A 20,939-nucleotide genomic window follows, 5' to 3' on the forward strand; every position below is an offset into this window, starting at 1 on the left:
AATGAATTGTGTCTAAGTGCTGGAAACAGGAGAAATCAAGTTGGAAAAGAGATGGCTTTGTTCAGCCAAAGATAGCTCGGTCTGGGTGCACCGGACAGTGTCCGGTGCGCCAGGCCGGCGTCTGTCAACTGGCTGCTCTCGGGAAGCAATTAACGGCGTACGGCTATAAATCACCGGACTGTCCGGTGGTGCACCGGACTGTCTGGTGAGCCAATAGTCGGCCCGGCCAACGGTCGGCCGCGTAATCCGCGCGCGACACGTGGCAGAGCCAACGGTCAGAAGGGGGCACCGGACTGTCCGGTGCGCCAACGGCTCTAAAACTCCAACGGTCGGCTTCGCCAAAGAAGGAAAGAAATCCGCACCGGACAGTGTCCGGTGGTGCACCGGACTGTCCGGTGCGCCAGGCGACAGAAGGCAAGAATTGCCTTCTTGAAATGCTCTCAACGGCTCCTAGCTGCCTTGGGGCTATAAAAGGGACCCCTAGGCGCATGGAGGAGTACACCAAGCATTCATTGAGCATTTGTGATCACTCACACTTCATTCTTGCGCACTTGTTCGACATTCTTAGTGATTTGAGCTCCGTTCTAGTGAGAACCTTGTGATACTCTTTGAGCTCAAGTCTTGGTCTTGTGTGTGCGTATTTGCTGTGGATTTGAGTGTGTTGCTTCTCTCCCTTTCTCTAGTGCTTCATTGTGATTCTTATTGTAAGGGCGAGAGACTCCAAGTTGTGGAGATTCCTCGCAAACGGGAAAGAGTAAAGTAAAGAAGAACACCGTGGTACTCAAGTTGATCATTGGATCACTTGAGAGGAGTTGAGTGCAACTCTCGTCCGTTGGGACGCCACAACGTGGAGTAGGCAAGTTTTGTACTTGGTCGAACCACGGGATAAATCCTCGTGTCTCTTGTGCTTGTCCTTATTGTGTCTATTGTGCTTCACAAGAGCTCTCCTCTCTACTCACTTGATTTCATTGTTCTAACTCTTAATCAAGTTTGTGGTGTGAAGTTTTAAGTTTTACAGGATCACCTATTCACCCCCCCTCTAGGTGCTCTCAATTGGTATCAGAGCCGTTCTCTTCAAGAAAGGGACTAATCGCCCGAAGAGATGGATCCTAAGGGCAAGGGGATGGTGGTCAATGATAAGGAGAAGGAGTCCTTCGTCAATGATCCAAAGGATGACAAGCCTACTGACTCAGGCTCGGGCCACAAAAGAAAAGACGGGAGGAAGAAGAAGACAAGGCGCATCAAGGAGATAGTCTACTACGACAGCAACGAATCTTCCTCTTCCCAAAAGGACGACGACAATGACTACAAGAAAAAGAAGACGGTTAATTCAAACTTTTCCTTTGATTATTCTCGTATTCCGCAAAGTTCCAATGCTCACTTGCTTTCCATTCCCCTTGGTAAACCTCCCCACTTTGATGGAGAGGACTACAGATTTTGGAGTCACAAAATGCGTAGCCACTTGTTCTCTCTCCATCCAAGTATATGGGAGATAGTAGAAAATGGAATGCACTTTGATAGTACAGATAGTCCCATGTTCATTAATGAGCAAATTCACAAAAATGCACAAGCTACTACTGTTCTTCTAGCTTCATTGTGCAGGGATGAATACCATAAAGTGAGCGGCTTGGACAACGCCAAGCAGATTTGGGACACCCTCAAAATCTCACATGAGGGGAACGACGTCACCATGCTCACCAAGATGGAGTTGGTGGAGGGCAAACTTGGGAGATTCGCAATGATCAGGGGCGAGGAGCCAACCCAAATGTACAACCGGCTCAAGACCCTCGTCAACAAAATAAGGAGCTATGGAAGCACGCGATGGACGGACCACGACGTCGTCCGCCTAATGCTAAGGTCTTTTACTGTCCTTGATCCACATCTTGTGAACAATATTCGTGAGAATCCTAGGTACACCAAGATGACGCCCGAAGAGATACTTGGAAAGTTTGTAAGCGGGCGGATGATGATCAAGGAGGCAAGATACGTTGACGATGCGTTGAACGGTCCAATTCACGAGCCTCAAACCGTTGCTCTCAAAGCAACAAGGAGCAAGGAGGCGCTACCTAGCAAGGTGGCACAAGTTGAGGCAGCTGGACTTAATGATGAAGAAATGACCCTCATCATCAAGCGCTTTAAGACGATGCTAAGGGGTCGCAAGGAGCATCCCAACAAGACCAAGACAAAGGCGAAGCGCTCATGCTTCAAATGTGGTAAGATTGGTCATTTTATCGCTAATTGTCCCGATAATGATAGTGACCAGGAACAAGGGAACAAGAGGGAAAAGAAGAAGGCTTACAAGAAAGCTAATGGCGAGGCACACCTTGGAAAGGAGTGGGACTCGGATTGTTCGTCGTCCGACTCCGACAACGAAGGACTCGCCGCCACCGCCTTACAACAAGTCGGCCCTCTTCCCCAACGAGCATCACACCTGCCTCATGGCAAGGGAAAAGAAGGTAAGCACTCGTGATACTAGTACGTACGCTTCCTCAAGTGATGAAGAATCTAGCGATGATGAAATAGACTATTCATGTTTATTCAAGGGCCTAGATAGAACTAAGGTTAATAAGATTAATGAATTAATTGATGCATTGAATGATAAGAATAGGTTATTAGAAAAGCAAGAGGATCTTTTGTATGAAGAACATGATAAGTTTGTAGAGGCACAAAAATCCCTTGCTTTAGAAATTAAAAGGAATGAAATGCTTTCTTGTGAATTGTCTACATGCCATGACTCTATTTCTAGCTTAAAGAGCATAAATGATGATTTGAATGCTAAGTTAGAAATAGCTAATAAATCAACATCTTGTGTAGAACATGTTGTAGTTTGCAATAGGTGTAAAGATTTTAATGTTGACGCTTGTAGTAAACACCTAGTTTCAATTTCTAAATTGAATGATGAAGTGGCTAGTCTTAATGCCCAACTTAAGACTAGCAAGAGTGAATTTGACAAACTAAAGTTTGCAAGGGATGCCTACACAATTGGTAGACACCCCTCAATTAAGGATGGTCTTGGCTTCAAGAGGGAAGTCAAGAACTTAACAAGCCATAAGGCTTCCATCTCCGCCAAGGAGAAAGGGAAGGCCCCTATGGCTAGTAGTACTCAAAAGAACCATGCTTTCATGTATCATGATAGGAGACATTCTAGGAATGCTTTTAGAAGTTATGATGCTTTTGATTCTCATGCCACGATTGCTTCTAGCTCTTCTATTATGCATGATAGAAATTTGGCTAGGAAAAATGTTGTTTATCATATGCCTAGAAGAAATATTGTTCATGTTCCTAGGAAAGTAATGAATGAACCTTCTACAATTTATTATGCTTGCAATGCTTCCTTTGCTATTTGTAGAAAGGATAAGAAGGTAATTGCTAGGAAATTAGGGGCCAAATGTAAGGGAGACAAGACTTGCATTTGGGTCCCTAAAACCATTGTAACTAACCTTGTAGGACCCAACATGAGTTGGGTACCTAAGACCCAAGCCTAAATTTGCCTTGCAGGTTTATGCATCCAGGGGCTCAAGCTAGATTATCGACAGCGGATGCACAAACCACATGACGGGGGAAAAGAGGATGTTCTCCTCCTACGTCAAGAACAAGGATCCTCAAGATTCGATCATATTCGGTGATGGGAACCAAGGCAAGGTGAAAGGGTTAGGAAAAATTGCTATTTCATCCGAGCACTCTATTTCTAATGTGTTCTTAGTTGAGTCGCTTGGATATAACTTGTTGTCTGTGAGTCAACTTTGTAATATGGGATATAACTATTTATTCACAAATGTAGATGTGTCTGTCTTTAGAAGAAGTGATGGTTCATTAGCTTTTAAGGGTGTACTAGACGACAAACTTTATTTAGTTGATTTTGCAAAAGAGGAGGTCGGTCTAGATGCATGCTTAATTGCTAAGACTAGCATGGACTGGCTGTGGCATCGCCGTTTAGCACATGTGGGGATGAAGAACCTTCACAAGCTTCTAAAGGGAGAACACGTGATAGGTCTAACTAATGTAACTTTCGAAAAAGTTAGACCTTGTGCAGCCTGTCAAGCAGGTAAACAGGTGGGAAGCTCTCATCATGCCAAAAATGTGATGACAACATCAAGACCCCTGGAGTTACTTCATATGGACCTCTTCGGACCCGTCGCCTATCTAAGCATAGGAGGAAGTAAGTATGGTCTTGTTATAGTTGATGATTTTTCCCGCTTCACTTGGGTATTCCTTTTGCAGGATAAATCTTAAACCCAAGGGACCCTCAAGCGCTTCCTAAGTAGAGCCCAAAACGAGTTTGAGCTCAAAGTGAAGAAGATAAGGAGCGACAATGGGTCCGAATTCAAGAACCTTCAAGTGGAGGAGTATCTTGAGGAGGAAGGAATCAAGCACGAGTTCTCCGCTCCCTACACACCACAGCAAAATGGTGTGGTAGAGAGGAAGAACAGGACACTACTAGACATGGCAAGGACGATGCTTGGTGAATTCAAGACGCCCGAACGGTTTTGGACGGAAGCCGTAAGCACGGCTTGCCACGCTATAAACCGGGTCTACCTTCATCGCCTCCTCAAGAAGACTTCATATGAGCTTAACTGGTAACAAACCCAATGTGTCTTACTTTCGTGTATTTGGGAGCAAATGTTACATTCTAGTGAAGAAGGGTAGGAATTCTAAGTTTGCTCCCAAAGCTGTAGAAGGGTTTTTGTTAGGTTATGACTCAAATACAAAGGCGTATAGGGTCTTCAACAAATCATCGGGTTTGGTTGAAGTCTCTAGAGACATTGTATTTGATGAGACTAATGGCTCTCCAAGAGAGCAAGTTGTTGATCTTGATGATGTAGATGAAGAAGATGTTCCGATGGCCGCAATACGTACCATGGCGATTGGTGATGTACGACCACAGGAACAAAATGAGCAAGATCAACCTTCTTCCTCAACAATGGTGCATCCCCCAACTCAAGACGATGAACAGGTTCATCAAGAAGAGGCGTGTGATCAAGGGGGAGCACAAGATGTTCATGTGATAGAGGAAGAAGCACAACCAACACCTCCAACTCAAGTTCGAGCGACGATTCAAAGGAATCATCCCATCGACCAGATTTTGGGTGACATTAGCAAGGGAGTAACTACTCGCTCTAGATTAGTTAATTTTTGTGAGCATTACTCTTTTGTCTCTTCTATTGAGCCTTTCAGGGTAGAAGAGGCCTTGCTAGATCCGGACTGGGTGTTGGCCATGCAGGAAGAGCTCTATAACTTCAAAAGAAATGAAGTTTGGACGCTGGTGCCTCGTCCCAAGCAAAATGTTGTGGGAACCAAGTGGGTGTTCCGCAACAAACAGGACGAGCACGGGATGGTGACGAGGAACAAGGCTCGACTTGTGGCAAAAGGTTATGCCCAAGTTGCAGGTTTGGACTTTGAGGAGACATTTGCTCCTGTGGCTAGGCTAGAGTCCATTCGTATTTTGCTAGCATATGCCGCTCACCATTCTTTCAGGTTGTTCCAAATGGATGTGAAGAGCGCTTTCCTCAACGGGCCAATCAAGGAGGAGGTATACGTGGAGCAACCCCCTGGCTTCAAGGATGAACGGTACCCCGACCACGTGTGTAAGCTCTCTAAGGCGCTCTATGGACTTAAGCAAGCCCCAAGAGCATGGTATGAATGCCTTAGAGACTTTTTAATTGCTAATGATTTCAAGGTTGGGAAAGCCGATCCAACTCTTTTTACTAAGACTTGTAATGGTGATCTTTTTGTGTGCCAAATTTATGTCGACGTCATAATATTTGGTTCTACTAACCAAAAGTCTTGTGAAGAGTTTAGCAGGGTGATGACTCAAAAGTTTGAGATGTCGATGATGGGCGAGTTAAGCTATTTCCTTGGGTTCCAAGTGAAGCAACTCAAGGATGGGACCTTCATATCCCAAACGAAGTACACGCAAGACTTGATCAAGCGGTTTGGGATGAAGGACGCCAAGCCCGCAAAAACTCCAATGGGAACCGACGGACACACCAACCTCAACAAAGGAGGTAAGTCCGTTGATCAAAAGGCATACCAGTCTATGATAGGGTCTTTACTTTATTTATGTGCTAGTAGACTGGATATTATGCTTAGTGTATGCATGCGTGCTAGATTTCAATCCGATCCAAGGGAGTGTCACTTAGTGGCCGTGAAGCGAATTCTTAGATATTTAGTCGCTACGCCTTGCTTCGGGATCTGGTATCCAAAGGGGTCTACCTTTAACTTGATTGGATATTCAGACTCCGACTATGCTGGATGTAAGGTCGATAGGAAGAGTACATCGGGGACGTGCCAATTCTTAGGAAGGTCCCTGGTGTCGTGGAGTTCTAAGAAACAAACCTCCGTTGCCCTATCCACCGCTGAGGCCGAGTATGTTGCCGCAGGACAGTGTTGCGCGCAACTACTTTGGATAAGGCAAACCCTCAGGGACTTTGGCTACAATCTGAGCAAAGTCCCACTCCTATGTGATAATGAGAGTGTTATCCACATGGCGGATAATCCTGTTGAACACAGCCGCACAAAGCACATAGACATCCGGCATCACTTTTTGAGAGACCACCAGCAAAAGGGAGATATCGAAGTGTTTTATGTTAGCACCGAGAACCAGCTAGCCGATATCTTTACCAAGCCTCTAGATGAGTCGACCTTTTGTAGGTTGCGTAGTGAGCTAAATGTCTTAGATTCGCGGAACCTGGATTGATTTATAGCATACATGTGTTTTATGCCTTGATCATGTTCCTTAATGCATTTTGTTGTTTATTTATGGTGCTCAAGTTGTACAAGCACTCCCCGGAATTCACAAGTCCATCTGCAAGTGATGCAAACATTTAGGGGGAGATGTGCTACAACTTGACCCTTTGAGACTAACTGTGTGCTTGAGTTTGCTTAATTTAGGCTCAAAGGAGGTTTGAAAGGGAAAAGGTGGACTTGGACCATGCAAGACTTCCACTGCACTCCGATGAGAGAGTATCTCACTCCAAGTTCATCTTTGTACTCTTATTGCCTTTTTACTCTTAGTTGAAGATTTTGGTGAGGCAATAGGGTTAAAGGGCCAAAATTGATCCCGTTTTGGTGCTTGATGCCAAAGGGGGAGAAAATAAGGCCAAAGCAAGAAATGGATCAGCCACCACTTGAGATTTTTGAAAATAGTAGAGTTAGAGTTTTTGTTTGTCAAAATACTCTTGTTTGTCTCTTATTGTCAAAACATTGGTCTCTTGTGGGGAGAAGGCTTGATTATGGGAAAAAGGGGGAGTTTTTGAATCTTTGATCAATTTCTCTTGAAATATCTCTCTTTATGTTTCAACGAGTGTGTTTGACTTAGAGATAGGAAATTGAGTTTGATCTGCAAAAACAAACCAAGTGGTGGCAAAGAATGATCCATATATGCCAAATTTGAATCAAAACAAAATTGTGTTTTCATTTGCATTGATATTGCACTTCTTTTAGTTGCGTTATGGTGTGTTGGCATAAATCACCAAAAAGGGGGAGATTGAAAGGGAAATGTGCCCTTGGGCCATTTCTAAGTATTTTGGTGATTAAGTGTCCAACACAAGTGCCTAAGTGTTAAATTGTGCCAAGGACTCAAGAAGTGCAAATCAAGGTTAAAGGTATGTTTCTAAGACTTAGTACATTGTTTTGGAGACTAATGAATTGTGTCTAAGTGCTGGAAACAGGAGAAATCAAGTTGGAAAAGAGATGGCTTTGTTCAGCCAAAGACAGCTCGGTCTAGGTGCACCGGACTGTCCGGTGGTGCACCGGACAGTGTCCGGTGCGCCAGGCCGGCGTCTGTCAACTGGCTGCTCTCGGGAAGCAATTAACGGCGTACGGCTATAAATCACCGGACTGTCCGGTGGTGCACCGGACTGTCCGGTGAGCCAACAGTCGGCCCAGCCAACGGTCGGCCGCGTAATCCGCGCGCGACACGTGGTAGAGCCAACGGTCAGAAGGGGGCACCGGACTATCCGGTGTGCACCGGACAGTGTCCGGTGCGCCAACGGCTCTAAAACTCCAACGGTCGGCTTTGCCAAAGAAGGAAAGAAATCCGCACCGGACAGTGTCCGGTGGTGCACCGGACTGTCCGGTGCGCCAGGCGACAGAAGGCAAGAATTGCCTTCTTGAAATGCTCTCAACGGCTCCTAACTGCCTTGGGGCTATAAAAGGGACCCCTAGGCGCATGGAGGAGTACACCAAGCATTCATTGAGCATTTGTGATCACTCACACTTCATTCTTGCGCACTTGTTCGACATTCTTAGTGATTTGAGCTCCGTTCTAGTGAGAACCTTGTGATACTCTTTGAGCTCAAGTCTTGGTCTTGTGTGTGCGTATTTGCTGTGGATTTGAGTGTGTTGCTTCTCTCCCTTTCTCTAGTGCTTCATTGTGATTCTTATTGTAAGGGCGAGAGACTCCAAGTTGTGGAGATTCCTCGCAAACGGGAAAGAGTAAAGTAAAGAAGAACACCGTGGTACTCAAGTTGATCATTGGATCACTTGAGAGGAGTTGAGTGCAACTCTCGTCCGTTGGGACGCCACAATGTGGAGTAGGCAAGTTTTGTACTTGGCCGAACCACGGGATAAATCCTCGTGTCTCTTGTGCTTGTCCTTATTGTGTCTATTGTGCTTCACAAGAGCTCTCCTCTCTACTCACTTGATTTCATTGTTCTAACTCTTAATCAAGTTTGTGGTGTGAAGTTTTAAGTTTTACAGGATCACCTATTCACCCCCCCTCTAGGTGCTCTTAGGAAGTGGTCTTCATCTTTTGAGGGTGGAAGGGGGAGTTGGTGGGAGAGGTGTGATTTGAGGGAGATAGGTAGTTGCAACCTTTCTTGGTGTGGATGTTGTGGGTGGTAGTTTGGGGGATGTCGGTATGGTTGCTACATGTTTTGATAGTGAGGGTGGCATTAATACTAGTATGAAGTAGTGTGGGCAATGGCCTTTGTTGTCTGGTCCAGAATTGACCTACCATTTTTCCTTGGCCTCTTTTGTAACAAGCCAATCCTTGGTTGAATGCTCAATGTCCTCTCCATGGAAGACTTAGTATTGCCTCCACTCCTGTCTAGACACTCTGCCGCAGTCGTGATGTTTGTCGGCCATTGCCCCTTGTTGGGTATGCTCTTGTTTGTGAGGGAGCCCTTCGCTATGCTGCTGGTGATGAGTGACACTATTGATTTGGGGTTATTGGTGGTCATGCTGCTGGTGTTTTTTTTCCTAGTTTGGGCTGCTAGCTTGCAGAGTGTCGTTTGGCTTTCATTGTGTTTCCAGCTTTCTATAGTGCAACTCCTTAGAACATGTCAATTTTTTAAGAGCTAGTACAACTCTTGGAGTGACTTGGACAGGTCCCTAGTGTATTGATTGTACAGGTGTCCTGTCCGAAGGCCACTTATTGCATAGTGTATTGCGATGCAGTCATTGATAGATGATAGTTGTTACTTGAGCAGCAACAATTTATTGTAGTAGTCCTAAAGACTTTGTTTCTCTTGCTGCTTGTACAGGGATGGTTCTTTGAGGGCATTGGTTTATGATCAATAGCCTTGGAAGTTAAGCAGTAATTTATCTCGAAGGACCCACCACATGTCGATGGATAGGGGTGGCATGCCTAGCAGTGGACTTAACACAAGATATGATTCTTACATACTTCATGGTGGACCTAGTTCTCTGCATTCTATTTTCCTCAATTGACTACGTATTCGGTAAGTGCCCGTTTTCAATAGCGAACTCAAAGACATGTATTTTTTAAACCTTTAGTTCAAAACTCTCAGTTGAGTGTTTCGTGGTTGGAGCTCATCGTAGAAAACAAACTAATTACACGAGGGCCTATTGTTAGGGAGAGGGCTTTTGACTGAAGGTCCACATTTGATGAAAATTATCGTTTTAATGTATTTTTAGGTAGACACCTTCAAACCATATGGTTGGATCGGAAGCTTGGGCTAGCTCTCCATCGATGAACGGCAAGCCGAAGGAGGAGCAAGAGACAAAACTTGAACAAGATTGAACCATCTTCAAACGCAAACATCAACAAGGTTACGAAGGAGCATGACACTTCTTCCCTAAAAAAGGACATAATTGCTCGTCTCCAATTATATATAGTCTTCATATAGAAGAGTGGGTGTTCTTGTAATTCTAAGCTGAGGTGTATGCAATCTCAACCCTATAAATAGTTGTACAATATCACTATTATAGGGGTCGATCACTTGGATGCCCTGAACCTGTAGTGCCTTCGTATGTAAGAGCATTCAAAGATATGTCGTCTTTGAGCATCTAAGTCTGCTTAAGAGACCTTCATAGGTATAATATTCTAAAGGTCTCATAAATTGTTTTGTATTATCGGTCACTATTTTATGCAAAAAAGAAAAGAGCAAGATGAGTAAACCCTTGCAAGCTAAATCAATGTTTCATTTGTGTAAATATTTCAACTTTAGTTTTTCATTTACTCCCTTGTCCTTAACACCTTCGAATCCATCGAAAGTGAAAGAAGAGAAAATTCACTCTGATTATGTTGTCTGTTGTGGTTTCTTATGGGAGCTTTGAGATGTCTTCAACAGTCGGTGTTCTATCAAACCTTGCTGACCATAGGATAATCTTCATGTGTCTCCTCAATGAATCTTTGAAGGGTGAACCAATTCAACGTGAACACAAAAACTAATATTTCCACCTGATTTCGATTCGCCTTGGCTCCTTATTTCATTATTGTTAGTTCGGCATACCATAGCTATTGTTAGTTCAGCGTACCATCGTTTAAGACTTCGGCTCGAGATGGATACAAATGTAATTTATGTTTGATTAGAGCAACTCTAATAGTTCTCTAAACAACTCTTTAAATCTTAAATTTAAGAAGTAAGCATAAAAATACTTCTCCAATAGTTCTTCAAATGAAATCGTTAAATTTAGTACTCGCTATCCAACCTCATTTACTCTCTAGATTTGACAACTTGATGGTCACTCCCTAAATGCAGTTGACGGTGATTTCTTCATACATACGTGCTTATTTTCTCCCTAAATGCACAACGAGGTAGCCATATTCTGCGTGCTCGTTTTTTTTTTCTTTCTCGTCTAGCGTGACAGCTAGGTCTAACGCGCGTGACACAAACTCATCTACTGCTGGACCACTGCTCATCCAAAGGTCACACTGTCTGTCGTACTGTCGCTCCCCAACATGTCACGTAGACCAACCTTCTCCTTTGTCCTCAATATCCTCTACCCTCGACTCTACCGTCAGCCACATCCTATAGAAGGAGGCCTACTAAAACTATATCCAAAATTGAAATATTGTTTAAATATGAGGAATTGTTGGAGACCAAGCTATTTTTTACTTCCAATAACTATTTAGCAACTTAGAGAAAAATTTTCTATAGAACTGTTGGGATTGATTTGAGAACGACATTGTGGTATTTGTATATAAAAAATGATACTAGTGGATGTCTGATGACCTACCACTAGAACATGGTCATGGAGGTCCCTACGAGGCTACGACCCTGTCCCTGCCCTTGAAAGAAGAGAGCAAGGCCGTAGGATCGGAATTCCCTTCCGGACAAGACACCTACCACCACCCACCACCCAGCGCAAGGCCAGGCGGCCCAGGCCACCACTCCTTACCTTTTCCCCCCTCTTTTGTTCCTTCATTCACGAATCCCGTCTTCTTCCTTTCTTGGCCTTCTCCACCTCATCGCCGAGACGAGATCTCTCCCACACGAGGAGGGCAGCAGGGAAGGGAGAGATGGGCGGGCGGGTGGATCACGAGTACTCCTACCTGTTCAAGATGGTCCTCATCGGAGACAGCGGCGTCGGCAAGTCCAATATCCTCTCTCGCTTCACGCGCAACCACTTCTCCCTCGACTCCAAGTCCACCATCGGCGTCGAGTTCGCCACCAAGTCCCTGCAGGTCTGCCGCCATTTGCTCCCCTCTTCCATTTCTCTCTAGCCGTTCTGCACGCGCGCGTTAGTGGATGGTCTCATCCCGATCCCATCCCGCCAGATCTCGGCCTTGGCGACTGGAAAGATGTCACCGACATTGCGGTTGGTAGCCACCTGATAAAGCTGCTCGTGATATTGGGAGATACCTGTTCACACGTAGCGAATGGCTCTTTCTATCGATTTTCTGTTTTTTTTTTCCTTCAGCTGTCCTGATAATTGTTTTCATGGTTTGAGTTCATTTTCAACAATCAAATTACACGCGTGTCAGATTTCCAACGTTAAGCTATTGAACCGGTAACGGGCATCTATTGTTTTGTAGGCTGTTTCCTATATTTTTGATATCCTTATTATTATAAACCAGAAAAATACGAAACTACTATAGTTTTTAAAAAATGTTATATAGTATTGGTTTTTTTAGTTCCTATTGCTTTGTTATTTGTTGTCATGCACGCTTTTAATTTAATATAAATAATATCTAAAAAACTTTAAATAGCACACCAACGAAGAAAACATAACTAGTTCTATATTTTTCTGATTTGAAATAAATTAACCATAAACATTTAGATATCAAACTAAATTCCATTATTTTAGAAACTAGAAAACTACTTACAAAATTGCCATTAGGCCAAAATTTTCTCAACAGTTGTAGGGTGCTTGTTATTCAGTTTCATAATGAGGTAAAAACTGGACTGGCATCCAAAATAAAATTTGAAAAATAAAATTTAGTGGTATTACATATTCTTTCTATTTTAAATTATAAGATATTATAATTATTTAGATATATTACTTTACCTATCATTTAGATATAGTGTATATGTAAGTGTATAAAAAGCTATATGTTTTGAAAATCAAAATGTCTTATAATTTGAAATAATGGAGGGCCTCTAGCTAATGGTTAAGGCTAGCACCTCCAGGTCCCGGATTCAATCCCTCTCGGGAGCGAATTTCGGGTTTGATTAAAAAAATCTCCTCGCTGTGCCCCGCCCGCTCCCGAGTTACGTCCTGCGCTCCACCCTCCGGCTGGGCCGTTACAGAGTGGACGGTGACAGCCTGGGTTCGGGAATTTTCTCGGTCGGGACCATGTTTCGATCTCTTCTTAATATAATACCGGGAAGACGGTCTTTCCCTCCCTAGCTAGTTTTTTAGTTGTTGCCATTTCGTTACTTGTCATATCATAGAGATTGTTTTGAGTTTATGTGAGCCATTTTGCTTAAGGCCGGTGCCAGTTTAAGTGGTCTATATTTGATCAAATTCCTAAAAAAATTGTACTGACATTTAAAATGCTAAATCAATTTAATATAAAATAAGTAATCTAATAGTATTTATTTGATATATAAACATTAGTATCTTTTTTATCTTTAATTGCTGAAACTTAAGGTATAAAACATGACATTGAATTGCATTTTTTTTTCTTGGAGTGAGTGTATCATTTAGTTGGTTGATGTAGATTGATTGATAGGTTGATGTGCCAGCTACTGCCTCCAGTCTGTTTGCGGCATCCTGTCTGTCAGTAGTGTTAGGTGAGACCAAACTGTCGTCGTAATATTTTTCCAGCAGTTTAATGGATGGCCCGTTTCCTCTCTCGTGTTTCTTCACAATGTGATTCCTTCGATAACACTGTCATTGCCATCCTGTAAAGTACTGAACAGTTTCTATTTTAGCCAGGACAGCTACTGTTGATGTGGATTTATAACCGATGACTTCTCCTAAATTTCTCATCTTAATACCGAGCATGCAAAATCCTGAGCATTTGTGAGCACTGAACATGGCTTATTGCTCCAGTTACTTGTACATCGTCTAAAGTTTACGTTATCTTCTTTCACAGATGGACGGCAAAACAATAAAGGCTCAGATCTGGGACACAGCTGGGCAGGAAAGGTACCGTGCAATTACAAGTGCTTACTACCGTGGAGCCGTGGGAGCACTGCTTGTGTACGACATCACAAAGAGGCAGAGCTTCGACAATGTTCACAGGTGGCTTCGTGAACTCCGCGACCATGCTGACTCCAGTATTGTGATCATGATGGTCGGTAACAAATCTGACCTAATCCACCTGAGAGCTATCTCTGAGGATGAAGGCAAAGCGTTGGCTGAGAAGGAGGGGTTGTTCTTCCTCGAGACATCAGCTATGGAGGCTATAAACGTGGAGCAAGCCTTCCAGACTATCATGACGGAGGTCTATGGCATTGTCAACAGGAAAGCGCTGGCTGCCAAAGAAGCAGCAGCTGCAACTGCTTCGTTGCCCTCCCAGGGTAAAATCATCAGCATTGACAGCACTGCAGGAAACACAAAGAGGGCATGCTGCTCTACCTAAAAATGTTCAAACACCACATTATACAGAACCTTGGAGACAATTGTTGGTAGAAAATGGAGCATAGTGATCACAAATGGTGTGGTGGCAATATATACTCCTATTCTATTCTATTCTTTTCTTTTCTTTATTGTGTGGACAAAATGGGGGTACATGCAGTTTAGTTTGTTCAGTGTGTGTTAGTCAAAAGTTAGATATTTTCGTTAGGATCCATACCATTTATCTTCTCAAGTTAAATGATACTGCAGTATAACTCAGAATCATATAGTCCCAAGTTGCTACAGAATTCAACTGCGAATTTGTGATTTCATCATGCTTACATTCTACTCTCTGTATCTTAAATATTAAGATATCTTTGTGCAGCCTACTCTGACAGGAGTTTGTTGCATGCTGGTACCTAAGCCACTCTTGTTCCATAACTACAGTAGGTGTTGGAACCATTGAATAATTAGTTTGTGAACAGTTTCCATGACTATATTGGGCAGACTGGGCATGCCTTTGCCCTAGTAAAATTGGTCCTAGTGCTCGTGGTATTGGTGTTTGTCGTAGCAAATGGCAGTATTGCTCCCTGTCTAGCCGTCGTTGCCACCCATGGGCCATGGTGATGATGTTCCTATTGCCTGTAGCGACGTGAGTACATGCCAATGACGTGTCTCGACTCTGGATGGTACCGGTGGTGCCCTGTAATGTCTTCTGCGGATGCGTGGCACTCTGACTTAAATTCTAGGGGCCGATCGATTGCTCGGATCAGCCTTCTCCTTTCCCTTGCAGCTTGAGGCCACATTGACCATGTTGATTGGGAATGGATTCCTGGCGATTTCCATCGGGTTTTCGCCAAAAATGAGTTGTCCTTGCTTAATGGTATATTGTATCTGTTACCGGAGTACCTTGCAAATTTTGGTGTTGTGGGTGGGTAAAGTTGTACCACTTGCAGTACTTCCTTTCAACTCTTCAGTTGATGGAATTTGGTGATCGGCTGGCAGCTTGCTAGTTTGATAACACTATTTTTTTCAAGGGATTTTTATTTTTTTAAAGAGAAAATGAACTAATTTTCTTTGGAAAAATAAAAATCCCTTGGAAAAAAATGGTATTGCCAAACCAGTCCTTAAAGAGTAGATCGAAAATCTGCTCGACCTTGATTAGGTCAAAGTTGAAACCTATGGGTGTCTCGGGCGCCTTGATCCATGGGCACGAGATGTGGTTTGCCACTTGGCCCTAGTCAACAATTGCGACTTCGGCTGTGTCAGCTGAGTCATCACTTTCTTGTTGGACGTGGATAAGAGCCTTTCTCCCGAAGGTTGAAGATGGCAAGTTTATGGTTCTATTATTCGTCATGGTGTTGTGCCTAAGAGCCATAGCTACCACAAGACCCTAGAATAATATAGTTAATCATAGCCACTGGTTGATACGGGCAAATCATATGTTTGAAGTACACAAGAACGAAGCAATGTCAAACAAACCTTAAGGCTAGCGTAGGCCATGCACTCGCTAGGTCACCTTTGCCAAGACTAGTTAGCCAATGCCCAAGCATCGAGATGCTGAAGTTTACCATTAGCTCTGTCACCACCTTTATTTCTAGTGTTTGGAACATATTCCAAAGGCTCATGTAGTTCGCTGCAAATGGTAGTCCATGAGGGGCCACCTAGCCCTTCAACAAAATACTTCAGTTCTGTGACCTTTTTTCGCTGACGCACCATTTTAATCATTGGAATTAAATTCCATTCTAATACTAGTAATTTAGGCATATATCAATTAAGCCAATTCGGTTTTATATAAAATATATTTGTATACTATTATTAGCAAAATGTCGGATATATTTATGTGCTACATTTTTACTATAGATGAGTGAGACGAAGAGTGTCATGTAATTTACAGAGTAGAAAAAAATTCTACTAATGCATAAAATCATTTCCTATCCTCCGCCATATGAATTTGAGATATGCTTATATCTGAACTTTGGAAAGTGGTGGAATATCAAATTCCAAACTAAATAAGTTACTTTTTTGAGTGAATTTCAATTCCTTTAAAATGAAGGGATCCAAACGCGCTATGAGTTCAATGTCAACGAAACCATAAATGTAGTACATGTTTTCCTTTTACTCTCCTCTGGTTGTGCATCCTTTGACTGTTTGATGGTTGCAATGAGGTTAATAAGGTCTGGCCCTAAGGGACTCAACAATCAACATCATTGTTGATTTTCCAAACTCAACGTGGCTTGGTTTCTAAGGGTGGATAGTTGCTTCATCGTCTTCAACCTTCTCTTAAAACTCAAAATCATCTTTGGAATCGTTCCCGACACCTTGGCACGCATAAACTTGAGTTGCTCGGTTAGTTTCCTCTCCCGTCGTTTTAGTGGAATCGACGACAACACCCTTAAAGTGTTCCTTTGTGTCACTCACGACATCTTGCTTTAGAGCTTCAGACAATGTTAGGGTCGAATCTCTAGCGATCATCTTCACGCGAGCCATTCTAAACAATATGTGCACAAGGACAACAGAACTACAAAGAAAAAGCACAAGGAAGCTTCCAAGGCAGAGTCCAGAGCTTAGTACAATAGAGTGCGGGTGCAAAGAAGTAAATGTTGTGGGGGAATCAAGGAGACACAAATAGCATACTCTTTGTTAAATGCACCAACTCAAAATTTATCGTTCCGAAGCTGACTAATTGAAAGGGAAATATGTCCTTGAGCCATTTCTAAGTGTTTTGGTGATTAACTGCTCAACACACCACTATGAACTAACCATCTTGGTATGAGCATGAGCACAGGTTGTAATCGAGCAAATTGACGGTGCAAAGTCCAAATGAGTTGGATTAAAGGACCAAAAGTGCAACCTTGGGCAAAACCACAAAAAACAAGAAGTTTAAGCGTTTAAAATAAGTTGCACTTACTTTAAACTATGTTCCTTGTACTGCTATTTTGCTACTAACTTCTATATGCAAGAAAAGTAGCATTTGGAGTGAGTTTGAGCATATTGCAAACTATTATGGAATAAAGTGAAATCGGTATGATTCTGGCTGTCGGTATTTTGGAGGGGGGGGGTCCTAACCAACTAATAAATTTGTGTTGCGTGCCTTTGTCTCGGATAGGTGATACAAAAAGACACACAAGATTATCCTGGTTCAGACAAGAGAATGCTCTAATCCAGTGGGGGAGGGAAGCTTGTATTATAGCCATGAATGTGACTTGAACTGCTCGTGCTCTCAGATGGGTGATAAGATCTAAGAGGAACTGTCATTTTAGCTTATTTACTGCTTACCTTCTTTAACTACAATTAGGAATCATTGTGTTATCTCAAATCTATGTCTTGCTCTTTTTATCGTGCTATTTTGACTCTTGTGTTGTATTCCGTATCTTTTTATTTATCTCAGAAAACAAATCTCATCCTTCAGGGTTGGTGATATGATATTATTTGTACTTTTTTATTTCACTAAATTTGGTGAGCGCGTAAGGCATGGGGAACACAAACTATAAACTGTTAGCGATATGGCATATCCAAATTGATTCAACTGCAAACATAACTGCATAAATTGAGAGCTATTAAATACACCCAGTAACATATATGAATAGCAAATAATGACAATTGGTCAGGCATATATATGTCACATCCATACAAAATCAAATTCACTGTCAGACAGGAAGAAGCAACTATTCTAGGGGACTCGGAAGACACAAATTTCCAACCTTAGGAATCCATATAATATCTATGGTATCATCTTAAAGGTTGCTAAATGATGATATAGCAAAGCCAAAGGAACTACTTTCATATATTGGTAATGTGCTGAATTAGACCTTTGGAGCACCCTCTCTCAGTGTTGTTTCTTCTCAGACAACATTGGGATCTTAGAGATAAACTTTGCATCAATCACTTTGTACTGCTTTTTTATCTCAATGAGGGCCTTCTCGCCTACGATATCAACTTGATCTTCGTATTTCTCATACAACATGGGCAGAGTGTATGCCATCAGGAAAACTGCAAAATAGCAATCACATTCAATATTTCATGAATTAATGACAATGAGCTGCAAAAGTACAAAGATGATTGTATACAAAATACTAAGCTTGGATATGTATATTTTATGGTAACATACGAAACATGATATTTTGGATGCAACACATAACGTCTATAAAATAAAAAAGTTTCTGTTGGGGCTTCATCGAATTCCTATATTCCAGATGATTCCTAAAGAGGAGGTATAAAAACCAGATATTGTAGTTTGATTGTTTCACACTGATTTCCAATTATAAATCTTAGTATGCTGTATCACAATGTTTGATATGATCAAATTGTCCTTTGATTAAAAGACCTTTTTATTTAGAAAAATAAATAGTTCTCACATATATGGCCACAACCATCAAACTGTTAATTGTTTATTTTTTTACCAAGAACTGTTACTCAATTGTTGATCAACAAAATAAAGGAGGGAGCACACATAAATGGGATGCTACCTCAGAAGAAGAGACAAATCAAGAAAAAATTGTATCCACCTTGTATTTTGAAGACCCTACATGCACTTAGGTTTTAGCATGTTGTTGTTTTACTCACAGAAGTACATGCTCAAATATTCATAGACCAAGTGGCAGAATCATAAAAATGGTAATTAAAACTCAATCACATTTCACGCTTTATTTTTGTATGTACAAGAAACTCTTATTTTGATTGAAAGTACTAGAGTATAATAAAAGATCCTATTTGTTTTTAAGCGCATAATTAAAATTATTTATACTATCGAAGTAATTTATATGAAGTACCATGCAATATAGATTTTAAGAAGGAATCAATATATTATGGTGTAGACAAGGAATTTACTAGTGTAAGACAGAGTCAAGAAACTGAAGCAGCTTCCAATTATGGAAATGAACCACAGCACTGTAACTGTCTGCCAAAAAAAAAAGAAATAAAAAGGCTCAGCATATCTTAATTATATCGGAACAAAAGATGTGGTAGAAGTCAGGTTAATTACCATCAGATATGTTTTCAAATCTTTTCCAGAAGCAACATTGCGCAATGTATAGAAAGCCTCGTTGATTTCTTTCCTTGCAACATGAGCTACCTTCATGCACTGGACTTCAGATAGAATGACCTCTGGGAACTTTGGAGGTGACCTGAAAAAACCTGGAGACATCATATCATCTCCAACATAACATATGTTCTCTATAGGTAAACAATTATTAGGCAATTCTTTGCATTTGGGATAACAAAGAATCTTGCTCAAATTAAGATTTAAAATACTCACATCTGGCAATATTAGGGACTCTTCAACGAATAAAAAAGCAAGAAAAAAGAGGCCTAAAAAGAACTATATTTTGGAATGGAGAGGGAGTAGATTTTTTTTCCAAAATAAGATCAAGGATCGAATTAAATGGCTACGAACTCTAGGAGGAACATAAGGATGACCTGTTGACAAAGGACGCAGCATTGGACCAGATGAACCAGATAGTGAGAAACACAATTAGTGCGTGGCAGAGGAAGGTAAGGAGGTGGTAGCCGATGCCCTCGAACAGTAACCAGATCACGGTCACCCCTACCAATATGCTCCCAGATGCCTGTTTGTTCCTCCACAGCACAAGGTCGGCGGCTGAATCAAAAGGAAAATTAGATGCCATTGTCATCAGTGGATGTTGCACACCGTATAGATTGTCAAAAGTTTAAAGAACAAAAAAAAAGCTCACAAATTACACAAACAATATATGGTTTATTGTGTAAATCCATGTTTCAGAAATCAAACGTTCCCTTTTTTTCCTGTAAAGAAGACAGATGAGAACAAAAAGTCACAAATTTCTCCCATCTTAACCTATTTGTACATACCTTTGCCTCCTCCGAGGACATGATGCAATGGGTGTTTTCTTCCAAAAAGCTTCTTCTTCTTAGACTTCTTGGGCTTCTTGTCATCATCTGAGTCCGAAGAGGAGGACGACGACGACGAGTGCTTGTACTCATGGATCTTCTCGTTGATCTTGTCGTTGATCTTGTCTAGGAGCGAGCCATGCTCTTCACTCTCGGACATCATTTCCTACCCTGACTTCGCTCACAAAACACGAAAACTCAGTCAAAAATCTCCCATCTACCTAATGTCACAATTGCGACCATGTTTGAGACATAAAAACACCATGATCTTAAGACTGTGACACCCCGCAGAAGTAGTGAAATCTTAGGAAAGAAGACAAAGGCAAAGATAATAGAAGGACGAATGAATAACCTATTTTCTACGATCAAGATCAAGACCACTTACAACAGAAAAGTAGATTTATTTAATGACCCTCCTGCCGCTCTCCTTCCCCCTCTGCCTGCAGTTTATTTTTGGTTTCAGTTTCGGGTCTTCATGCCTTCACTCCATCGTTGTGTTGGAAACCGAAATTGAAGGAGGTTGCGTCGTAGATATAATGGTGGGGAGTTAAAGACGGGGACAGTCACAAATAGCAACCGATCCCTCCGCTAATGTCAGACATGCAATGCAAGAGCTATCTCCTCTCCTGCCCATTCATTATAGCAATATATTATACTCCATTTATCCTAAAATAAAATTTGTTTTAAAAATTTATTAGATTCCTACCATACTTATTGTATATGTTTTATATTTATGTCTAAATTTATTTGAATATAGATAAAAAATTAAGAGCTAAAACAACTACTATTTTGAAACCGAGTGAGTATTATTTGTCATGCTCTAATATACGACTGATCACAACTCCTGACTCCTGTCGTGCTAATTTTGGTTGGCTTAA

At 41.9% G+C, this 20,939-nt stretch overlaps 2 protein-coding genes across 5 annotated transcripts; one reads left to right on the forward strand and one right to left on the reverse strand.

Annotated features, from left to right (window-relative positions):
- Positions 1 to 11,422: 11,422 nt before the first annotated feature.
- Positions 11,423 to 14,541, forward strand: LOC100282310 (uncharacterized). The gene is made up of 2 exons (NM_001155222.2): positions 11,423 to 11,872; positions 13,730 to 14,541. The coding sequence occupies exons 1-2, from the start codon at positions 11,708 to 11,710 to the stop codon at positions 14,216 to 14,218; spliced, it is 654 nt and encodes a 217-aa protein (NP_001148694.1). The 5' UTR covers positions 11,423 to 11,707; the 3' UTR covers positions 14,219 to 14,541.
- Positions 14,542 to 17,693: 3,152 nt separating this feature from the next.
- LOC100282693 (uncharacterized) lies at positions 17,694 to 20,588 on the reverse strand. Of its 4 annotated transcripts, none has more exons than NM_001364327.1 (6): positions 20,447 to 20,516; positions 20,023 to 20,236; positions 19,612 to 19,792; positions 19,178 to 19,319; positions 19,024 to 19,093; positions 17,694 to 18,186 (listed from the first exon to the last, which is right to left on the reverse strand). In NM_001364327.1, exons 2-6 carry the CDS (start codon positions 20,222 to 20,224, stop codon positions 18,023 to 18,025), a joined length of 759 nt encoding a protein of 252 aa, NP_001351256.1. In that variant the 5' UTR covers positions 20,225 to 20,236; positions 20,447 to 20,516; the 3' UTR covers positions 17,694 to 18,022. The 4 variants fall into 4 exon arrangements, with proteins under 4 accessions (NP_001351256.1, XP_008647875.1, XP_008647874.1 ...); XM_008649653.3 differs by having other exon boundaries at positions 17,752 to 18,186; positions 20,023 to 20,232; positions 20,447 to 20,588; XM_008649652.2 differs by lacking the exon at positions 20,447 to 20,516 and adding an exon at positions 20,324 to 20,440 and having other exon boundaries at positions 17,752 to 18,186.
- Positions 20,589 to 20,939: the final 351 nt, after the last annotated feature.

Source organism: Zea mays, chromosome 6, assembly GCF_902167145.1.
Source record: "Zea mays cultivar B73 chromosome 6, Zm-B73-REFERENCE-NAM-5.0, whole genome shotgun sequence".
In the NCBI taxonomy this organism is placed as follows: Eukaryota; Viridiplantae; Streptophyta; class Magnoliopsida; order Poales; family Poaceae; genus Zea; species Zea mays.